Source organism: Nelumbo lutea, chromosome 1 (assembly GCF_056320005.1).
Source record: "Nelumbo lutea isolate HS-2025 chromosome 1, American lotus-T2T, whole genome shotgun sequence".
NCBI lineage: Eukaryota > Viridiplantae > Streptophyta > Magnoliopsida > Proteales > Nelumbonaceae > Nelumbo > Nelumbo lutea.
This window is the reverse complement of record NC_142684.1, coordinates 153762468-153773273: the sequence shown is the minus strand read 5'-3', so window position 1 is coordinate 153773273 and position 10806 is coordinate 153762468. Positions and strand designations below refer to the sequence as shown.

The 10806-nt window shown below is 38.4% G+C and overlaps 1 protein-coding gene across 1 annotated transcript; it reads left to right on the top strand.

The window, feature by feature from the left end:
* The first annotated feature begins 224 nt into the window (after positions 1 to 224).
* Positions 225 to 7380, top strand: LOC148878499 (SNF1-related protein kinase regulatory subunit beta-2). Its single transcript, XM_088955647.1, has 4 exons — positions 225 to 848; positions 2070 to 2248; positions 2354 to 2516; positions 6751 to 7380. The coding sequence occupies exons 1-4, from the start codon at positions 651 to 653 to the stop codon at positions 7075 to 7077; spliced, it is 867 nt and encodes a 288-aa protein (XP_088811773.1). The 5' UTR covers positions 225 to 650; the 3' UTR covers positions 7078 to 7380.
* The last annotated feature ends 3426 nt before the right edge of the window (positions 7381 to 10806 follow it).

Genomic DNA, 10806 nt, shown 5'->3' with positions numbered 1-10806 from the left:
AAAAACAAAGGAAAAGAACATCCACGAGAGAAGAAAAATAAAGTTGAAGAGAAAAAGAAAGGTTTTGATTTAGTGAGACCTCACCATATAACGCAGGCTTTTTCCTAACGCGTAGAAACGAAATTCATTGAATTTCGATTACCCATACCCCACCTTGGCTTGTCACCAATTCCATCAGACACGAATCCAATGGTTAAAAGGGTTTCCTCTTGCGATGGAGACTCATTGAATCGCTACCCAAAAGAGGAGAAAATGGAAAGAAAAACAAGACAAAACGCTCTTTCTAATTATCATTGGGGTTGCAAATTGTAAAAATATTGCTGCATCGCGTTAACTATTCTTCAGTTATTTCTGGGTTTTCCTTCTCTGGTTTTCTGCAACTTAACTTATATATAAATGTTTACAAAAAAAAAAAAAAAAGCTCATATATAGATGGAAAATTAGAATGGGTGTCTGAGCAGATCAAGTTTCTTCACGAGAAAGGAAGATTTCAAGTGTGGGGAGGGGGGAATAAGAGACTTTAAGTAGTGAGACCATTTGTCTGCTTGGTGATTGCTCTTGATCTTTAGTTAACAAATAGTTTTTTGGGTCTTCGTGCAGTCGGATTCTGAGAAGTAAGTCTGAGTAGAAAGTGGGTTTTCCTTTATTTAATGGGTAATGTTAGTGTTAGAGAAGATGGGGGTAACCCATCTGGAGTTGGAGTTGGTGAAGGCGCACGAAACATGGAATCTTCGCACGGAGAGGCGCACGTTGGCTATCATGCTCATGGGATGTCTACAGAGTTGATGGGTCAATCTCCTCCTCATAGCCCTCGGGCAGTCCCGTCACCTTTAATGTTCACTCCACAGGTCGGTTTCTTTTCTTTCAGACTTTTTTTTTTGGTTTTTATTGATAGATTGTGAGTTCATGTGTTTGGCTCTTTTTATACGTGTAATTTTAATTTCATGGATTTGGGTTCAAAGAGGTAAAAATTATGCCTTTTGATTTTTCTTTCACTATATTATGTATACATGTCTGTGTGTTTTTGTTCTTTCTTTCTGCTATTAGAGTTAACTTTTATTTTTTTCTAGAATTTTATTAAACTTTAAAGCAAAAAAAAAAAATCTTTGTTTTATTCCTTTGATCCTTTTCTTTGTTGTTTGAAGGAACGGAATTGTAATTGCTGTGAATCCAAACACCTTGAAACTGTAACTGCTGTCACCATTTCTTTTGCCTTCGTTTCGTGAATTCGACTAGGAGAATATATGTAGCGAAGTACTTAATAAATCCAAATTATATGTTAATCGTTTGACAAAATGTGCAAACAAGGAAGTGTAAGTTTTTCTTGATAGTTGCTCGCAAAAGTTCTTAAAGGATGTCTTATTAGAAAGTTCAACATGGATAGTTGGTTTTGTTTTTCAGTCCCAGGAGACATAATGCTCACTGGGACACAGAAAGTTTATTGTACCAAGAGATAAATTTGCACACTTCCAATATAAAACAGGGACATTGTTATATTTGAGGAAATGACTTTCTGATAGGAAATGCCTTTTTTTCTGGTTTGTCTGTATAGTTAACTTATTATCTAGTTAATTGACACATAAGTGAGAACCTGGTCGCTATTTTTGTTAGGGAAATGATTTGAGAAGTTTGAGTGAATTGATACTCATAAATTCCAGTGCTGGACCATTGGATTCCAAGTGGAATTATGTTTTGTTAACCTGTGTAGGATACAGCAATGTCAAGTTGATTTAAGATTTAAGATGCTTAATTGCATAGAGAGAATGGTTTGGTTCTAGTCAATGTCGTTGGGTGAATTGTCCTGTATTGGAACCATAACTGTGTGTAGTGTGCATCACCCATGAAAACAACAAGGAGCACAGGAATCTAATGGTCTGGAACTGTATCACATGCTCTAACGGTTAGGTAGAGCTTTTCAAATGACACCATTTTCAGTATATTCTTTCTATCTAATATACATAGTGGTTCTCAACATATTTTTCTGTAATACATGCTAATTTTATTTGCAGTGAATTTTTTCCTAAGAGAAAGAGCTGGAGACATTTACTGCATCCTTTATTTCTTCGCAGGTCCCTCTGGTTCCATTACAAAGGCCTGATGGGATGTGCATCCCAAATCCGATTGGGATGCAAAATGCCACAGAGTATGAGGACATGTTTTATGAGCAAGGGGTACCAACAATGATCACTTGGAGCTATGGTGGCAAGGAAGTAGCTGTTGAAGGATCTTGGGATAACTGGAGGACGAGGTATAATGGAACCATAAACCATTGCACTTTTATGTTCTATTCTAACTTAAAAAATGTAACTCTTGTACAAAATAAAATATGGAACTACATTTTCCCCTTTCTCAGAAAGCCCTTGCAGAGATCAGGCAAAGACTTCACTATCATGAAGGTGTTGCCATCAGGAGTTTACCAGTACAGGTTTATTGTTGATGGACAGTGGATGTATTCTCCTGACATGCCATGGGTCCGTGATGATACTGGGAATGCTTACAACATTTTGGACTTGCAGGTAAATTCTTCTGCCTTCAGTTTCAGATATCATACATCTAGACATGATAGATGTCTTGACTTCCTATCTATTTATTTGTTCATATAAGCATTATTCAGAGATGACTAATTTCTGTTTTCTACAAGTGAATAGAATAGTATGAGAAGTGTGAAAGTTCATAATCTTCTTTGGTGCTTTCTGCAAAACAGAAAAAAAAAAAAATCTTATCATAATTCTTCTGGGCATTCATATATGTCCTTTATGTTATTGTGAAACATTAATACAAGTCTCAGAATTTCCCCACAAAAAGTTCAATATCCCTCTTTTGATTGTTTAATTGCCAAGAAATATGTTTATTGGGTAAATCTTCTCATGTAAAATATGTAGTATAGAGAGGATCAGAGGATGTATGCGGATGAATTGATATCATGCAGGGCAAGGATGAGGATAACCAGGGTCCGGCCATGGATTAGATGACAGTTATGGTCTCCTTATAAACGGATTCACTTGAAGTTAATTCAAGCAACATTATAACACATAAGAAACTGAAGATAAATTGGATGTATGTGTGGCACCTGAGGCTGCTGTACCAATAGGGGATCTATAAATATGTCATGTGGGTCCCATTTGAAAGCTTAAGTTTTTCACTTTACCCTTTGCTATTTGTTTTTGGGATTCAGCCCAAGGCCTTTGTTTGTTATCAATAAACTTAAGAGTAAATTATAGAATGAACCTATCTTAAAATCAAAATAACACCCAAGGTTCTTGACAATTCACTTCATCCCTTGTTGTATGCTGATAAAACATAGATGAAACCCCTCCTTTAGCTAACACATCGATTAACCTGTAAAAAGCGATTAGATGACTGCCTGAACATTTTGAAAATCCTGTTTCTCCTTAGGCAATGCAGCTGCTTGTAGGTGCCTAGGCACCGACTAGTCAACCACAAAAAAAAAAAAAGGATATATTCTAGATTTAAGGTAATGGTGCAATCTCATAAATAAGTTAATAAAGACTGTAAATATGCAATAAAAGATATTCCAAAGAATGTATAGTACATGGTTTCTATTTTGTAAGCATAAAAGAGAAGGCTGGATGCTAGGATGCCTAAAAATGGATAATGACACTGGAAGATGTAGTAAACAGGGATACAGCTCTCCATTCCAAAGATCCTGAACATGGACATGGGTTTGCATATCCCATTTATTATTCTTAAATCATTATTTTATATCTAGTTTTTGAAACTAAGTTTCAGTTCTCAATACTTATATCTTGCTTGCTAAATTTAATAAAGATTTTTAAACATAACATAAACATATTTTAAAAGTGACAATACTCTATAATCCAGAAGTATTCATAAAGTACTGATACAAAATGTAAGGTTTGTGGTGTCATTTTGGGTGTGCATTGTATGAAGTGAATATCATAGGCATGAGGTAGGGAGTGACAGTCTTTTCGTAGAAGAGCATATAACCTTGACTTTATAATGTTGTCCCCTTGTTTATGACAAGACATACTGGCATATGACTGATTGGAGGAAGACCTAAGGGAACTTCTCTCTTATTTTAGGATTTGTTTCTACTATATATACCCTCACTCAAGCATGTGCTGTCATATATTCTTAAACAACTATTTTTTATATAGCAATATAAAGGCACATACAGTATTATTTTTAAAATATTAAAGGTAAACATAAACAGTTAAGACTATTGCGCATTAAGGGTGGTGGTTTGACTTTGTAAAAGTGGCAGAAAGATTCAATATTATCAGTTCTACCAAGTATATCCTGTTCATTTTTAAGTTTGAGAGCTCATCATATTATTTTTATGTTAAAGCAAACTAGTGTGTTGATCTGATGGAAACAGGATTCATGTAGCCGACCCCATATAGTTGGGATAAGGCATGGGTAATGACGGTGCATTGTCTATGACACAATGGGAAGACAAATTGTACTGCTCTCTATGAAACCAGGAGACTACTCGAATAGCTCAGATCCTGTTGAATTATGGTATATCACTTAAAAGTCACAGATTAACGGAAGCACCTAGGTATGCACCATTTAGATGCTTTCATTGATAAAATGTTTAAACATCAATTGAACATCCTAAATCAAATATAAACTGCTTGCACACACCTTGATGTCTTAGGTTGATGACTAGTTTTCTGCACAGAACTTGGGTATCCGGTATCAATAGATGGATGTGGCCAGACCACTTGGGGTGTTCCAATCATTTCTTAAATCTTGTAATCGAACCTGATCGCTGAGACTAACTGGTTATATCTTGGGACAACGGAAATGGCTCAGTGTAACTTTCTGGTCAAATAACTATTCAGAGTTCCTAAAGTTCCTAGTAGGGCTTGTTCAAAAATTTGTTGCTGGACTTTTGACAAAGGATCACCCTAAGATGATTATATTGATTAACTTTTCTCAAAAAAAATGATTATCATTGGATATTAAGAATGGACAAATCAGATAGGTCTATTTCTTGATCTTTATGACTTGCTCCTATGGAATATGAATATGTTATTTCTTTTTGAACTCATCATCATCATCATCATTGTCTAAGCCTTGTCCCAACTATATGGAATTGGCTACATGAATCCTGTTTCGTCATTCTGTTCTGTTCAGTGCCATATCCATTGTTAGATTATGAGTGTTTAAATCATTTCTTACTACACCAACAGATAGCTTCTTCTTATGGATGCTGTAGATGGTCTCTATGCATGTGACCAAACCATGTTAGTCTACTTCCTCTCATTTTATCACCTATTGGAGTGACTCTTAGGTTCCTTTTAGTAACTTCATTTCTAATCCCATCTTTTCTAGTTTTTCCACTCATCCATCTAGCATAAACATTTCTGCCACATTCATTTGTTGGACATGTTTCCTGACATGTATGTTTCTTTGGAACTGTCATTAAAAAATAAAGAGGTTGTTTATTACTATAGTTGGATGTGAAATACAGGTACTGTTTAAATAGTTCGTTTTCAAAGATTTAATTTGATGTTTTAGGCATCCTCAGGAATCTGCAATCTTATAAATAAAAAAAAAAAAGAAAGAGGTAATTTGGTAAAATCATCTTGCATGTTAACGAGTCCAGATCTGCTACCTACAACGCAACTGAGATGTTCCCGATGTGCGGCTGTAGTGTCTTGTTGGTATGTGTGGGTAGCTGATCTGGTCTCCATGTTAACAGTATCCAGGATTTCTGTCTGTCAAGGGGTCAAACTGCAATATCAGAAACTTGAGGGCATCATTCTTTAATTCTTAAAATGCATTGCAGATGGAAATCTTGAGTTCTAATTAAGGGTGTTCGTGTTTGAAAGTATATTGACTACCCTTGCAGCAATATTGCAATGCAAAGGAAAAGATGCAACCTAGTGTCTGTTCTTTCTTGTACATCATTATACATTCTCTCATGTACAGTCGTTCTTTTTTTTTTCTTAATAAAACTCAGCTTTCAAAATAAAAAAAAAAAGAAAAAAACATCTTTGTTGGAATCTCATGCAGTGCTGTTTGCTTGTGTTGGAATTCCGTAACACAATGTCTTTTACATGAATTTCTCTTGGTATATATCAGAGGACTTGTGGGAAGCTAGACCGGTGAGTTGTATAATTTTGATAATCTTGGATGGATAGCGCTTTATGCAGAAAAAAATGGGTGTTATGTGTGTTCAGGTGCCAGATATGGCTACTAAGAACGAAGTTTCAATCCCAACTCTATGCACACATGGAAACTTGATATGTGTTGAATGGTAGATGCGTTTTCTCATGTAAATTATATATAATATATACAGAAACTACTTAGATAAACTGATAATTTGGAACAGAGCATGCAGAGAAGTTGACTGAATTCATATTTATTAATATTATAGTCATCTCCTCCCTCAACCTTCAACATGATTGGTTACTTCGAAATTAGATGATGTCTTAGTCAAGAAACAAAATGGTTTGATTATAGCTAGTTCATTGGGACGTGTCTGCATGAAAGTTGGTTTAGATTGGAGGGACCTTCAATAATTAGTTTGGAGATGCTTATCATGTAGTTCTGGGAGAGTGGATCTAAAAATAGAGATTCTATGCAAACACAGTTATACCGCTAGAACATTTTCATATTTTTTAATAGCAGTTCTGATACTAACAGAATTTGTAATGCAAAGGCAACAAAATGTAGTGTATTTTTACTGTTTCTACATTCTACAATTGGGCATAAACTGGGGTTTCAGAAAAGAATTTTTACTGTTATTTGGTACAGGATTATGTGCCAGAAGATGTTGAGAGCATTGCTGGTTTTGAACCTCCCCAGTCACCAGATTCCAGCTATGACAACCTGCATCTTGGTTCAGAGGATTATGCAAAGGAACCACCTTTGGTTCCTCCACACCTGCAGATGACACTGCTTAATGTGCCATCGTCGTACACAGAAGTCTCCCCGTATTTGTCAAGACCACAACATGTGGTGCTTAACCATCTGTATGTGCAGAAAGGGAATACAGGTCATCCTATGGTGGCACTCGGTCTGACGCATCGATTTCAGTCGAAGTATGCAACTGTGGTGCTCTACAAGTCCCTACAGAGGTAGCATGCAATTTGTTGATGAACTTGTTAATGAGTTTTCTCTGATATAAATGGTATAACTGTAAACATAAAAATATTACGTGTGACTCAATACTCTATACACCAGATGGAAAACCATAGGGGAAATGGAGGGGTTATATGGCAGGCACATTTTGAGTTTTTGACATGCCAAACAAAGGGTTTGTTTTCAGGTCAATTGGTAATAGGAACTATTGCTGCATCGTGCATGGAAATTTTATTTCCAGCCTTACAGGGTGTAAAGAAATTTTTAATTTCAAAGGTTGGAAAGTTTATGCTATTTTTATCACTTGCTGTAGTTACTAGCATCATATCGGTGGTTTCTAGCAATCAATGAAACATAAGATCGAAATTCCAATTCCCAACCGGTATCTTCCAACTACTATAGTCATGTAAGGGTGACGTGGCCTGTCCAGATCATAGGGATGGATTGACCATACGTATGACCAAAATTGGAGTATTATATTATTACTCTCCTTTGTAAAATGTAGTAGTCAACTACTCTTGGATGATCACAGAGGATTGAGTCAACCATAGCACGCTGCTGTTGCCAAAGCGACGGGATTCCTGTTTGACATGAATGATGGAAAGAATTAGCAAAGAAAGGTGAGTCCGGATCTGCTGATCACAAACACATTGCCGGCCATGCTTATTCAGCCGCACATCAGGAATATCTTGCTGGCCATGGCCATGCTCATCCAGCCACACATCAGGAATATCGGTGGTATGTGGGGCGGCTGTGTCATTTGAATGCTTCAAGAAGTTCAACGTTTATGTTTGCAGCAGGCTTAGTCCTACCATCGGTAGTTGCTTGAATGACTCCAATAGGGAGGGTAAGAACCCAAAGCCAAGACAAATGCAAAAAGCATCCCCTACCAGGGCAGCTGCACTTCTTTCCACACAAAAGTCATCAACAGAGATAATCCAACACTACCTACCAACAGGATGAGGAACCACCACTGGGGGACATCTTTGTAATTCTTCATCAATCTTGCATGGATGTGAATGCCTTCATGGGTGGAGTTATGAATACTGGAGATGATGGAGGGAATCAAAGAGGAACTAGCCGGGAGATATATCCAACCCTTATACACCACAAGCCCATCTGTAAGGGCCCAATTGGAGTTTGCAGTTCCAGACTAAATTTTCTAAACAAGAGTCGTCCACTCTGGTGATTGTGGCATCTCTTTCTTGATGTCATCCAAAAAGGTGACTCGAGGACGTGAAATCCCACAAAGGAGCATAGTGTCCTCTTCGCACCTAGACAATGCATTTGCAATACGATTTAAGGATCCCGCCTTGTAATCCACCCGGAAATCAAACCCAAGTAGCTTGCTGACCCAATGTTGTTGGGGAGAAGTAACAAGTCGCTGTTCCAATAAGTACTTGAGGCTATAGTGATCAGTTTTGACAACAAATGATCTTCCCCACAAGTATGGTCTTCAGTGTTGGACTGCTCTAGCAACCCAATCAATTCGCGTTCATAGGCTAGCAATTTCAAATGATGATCAGCTAGTTTATGGTTGAAGAAAGCAATTGGGTTCCCATGTTGCCTTAATACGGCGCCAATCCCTATTCCGAACGCACCACACTCAACTGTAAACTCAAGATCAAAGTTCAGTAGTTACAAAACTAGTGTGGTGGAGAGGGCATTCTTTAAATTTGCAAAAGCCGTGTCAGCTGCATTGTCCCAATGAAAGGCATTATTCCTCAGCAAGTCGGTTAATGGGGCAGCCATCACGCCATAATTCTATACAAATTTGCGGTAATATCCTGTCAAACCAAGGAACCCGCGTAGAGCCTTGGCGGAATTGGGCTTGGGCCATTCTTTGTTCGCTTGAATTTTGGAATTGTCCACTGTTACACCTTTGTCGTTAATGACATGACCCAACTAAAGGACTTGGCGCTCTCCAAAGGAGCACTTGGATCGTTTAATAAAGAGCTTGTGTTGGCATAGTAGCTCAAAAACAATCCTTAGATAATGCACGTGTTTTATCCATGTTTTACTATAAACCAAAATGTCGTCAAAGAATACTAAAACCAATTTGTGAAGGTGGGACTGAAATACCTCATTCATTAAGGACTGAAATGTGGATGGGGCGTTTGTGAGCCTGAACGACATAACTAAAAACTCAAAGTGGACATGATGAGTTCGGAAGGCAGTCTTCTCAACGTCTTCGGAATCCATCCAAACTTGAAAGTACCTCGATCTTAGATCTAGTTTTGTGAAATACTGGGCACCATGAAGTTCATGTAACAACTCGTCCACAATGGGAATAGGAAATTTATCCTTGACAGTCCGGTTATTAAGCTCCCTGTAGTCAACACAAAATCTCCAAGTACCATCCCACTTTGCCACCAACAGGACTGGGGAAGAAAAATGAGAGTGGCTAAGGTGGATGATCCCCTGCTCCAGCATTTCATCACATTGCCTTTCTATCTCATCTTTCTATAGGTGTGGGTAGCGATATGGTCTTACTACTACTGGTTCTGAACCCATCACCAGAGTGATTCGGTGATCGCAAGCTCGAGAAGGAGGAAGTCCTTTGGGTTCTTGGAATATATCTGAAAAATTAGCGATGAGCCTTTCCATGGTTGCTGCGTGTGTCATTTCATTTTGGAGCACATGAACCTATAGGTATTTGGCCTTCACCACTTTACCCTGCCAAGTGACTTGCTTTCCATTCAAGTGGAAGGTCATTGTTAGGGCATTGAAATCCCATAGGATTGGGCCTAGAGTGATCAACCATTTCACCCCAAGAACTACATCAAATCCATCCAACGATAGCACAAACAAATCAGCAAAGAAGGATTCAGAATTGACCTATATTTGGACTCCCTTATAGATGCCCGGGCTATGTACTCTTTCACCATTTGCTATAGCTACCTGCAGCCTCAGTTTGATTTCCATTGGCAGTTCCAACTGGAGGGCAGCTTGTTCACTTACAAAATTGTGTGCTTCCTAAATCAATAAGGATCGGTATTGGTTTCCTTGCTTTCTGTGCTTGCAACTGCATAGTTTGAGAGGTTTTTATTCCAGTAAGTGCATGGAGAGAAATCTTGGGTTCCAATGTGGAGGGTTCATCCTCATCCTCCTGTTGTTCATCCACCAAGAGGCAGAAAAGTCCCTTGCATTTGTGCCCTGTTGAGTAAAGTCATCACAATTAAAACACTGTTCCCCTCGCCCTGCGTTCCGCCATCTCAGCCCTGGACAAGCGCTTAATAGGGGGTGCAACAACGCTGCTGCCCACACTGGATGCTGATTTGGAATCGTTGCTCATCTGTGGTTTCTGTTCTCTGTTGGTTGCTGAAGATGGAACCATTTCGAGTGGTTTCGGGGCTATCCATGTTGTTTGAGGCCACCCTATACTGATACTTCTGCGGTTGAGTTGCAATTTTCGTTCAAAAGCTCGAGCCAAATTCATAGCAATAACCAGATTAGAGGGATTTTGCATCTCCACATCCACCCTCAAAGTTTCCATTAATCCCACGGTGAACATGTCAACCTGTTGATCTGGTCGTACCGAAGATGCTCTTGCAAGGAGGCTCTGAAACTGACGCTGATACTCAGCCACAATTCCAGTATGTTTGAGGTTGATTAGTTCACCTAATGGATTGCTTGTTAATGGGGGCCCAAATCTAAGAAGGCAGTAGGATTTGAATTGGGTCCAACTAAGCTATGGTTCCTCCTGCTCCAATCTATAAAACCAGAGCT

Coding starts and splice junctions, on each gene's coding strand:
- LOC148878499 (XM_088955647.1), top strand. CDS start 651: ATGGGTAATGTTAGTGTTAGAGAAGATGGGGGTAACCCATCTGGAGTT. Junction 849..2,069: donor CTTTAATGTTCACTCCACAG/GTCGGTTTCTTT, acceptor ATTTCTTCGCAG/GTCCCTCTGGTTCCATTACA. Junction 2,249..2,353: donor TGGGATAACTGGAGGACGAG/GTATAATGGAAC, acceptor CCCCTTTCTCAG/AAAGCCCTTGCAGAGATCAG.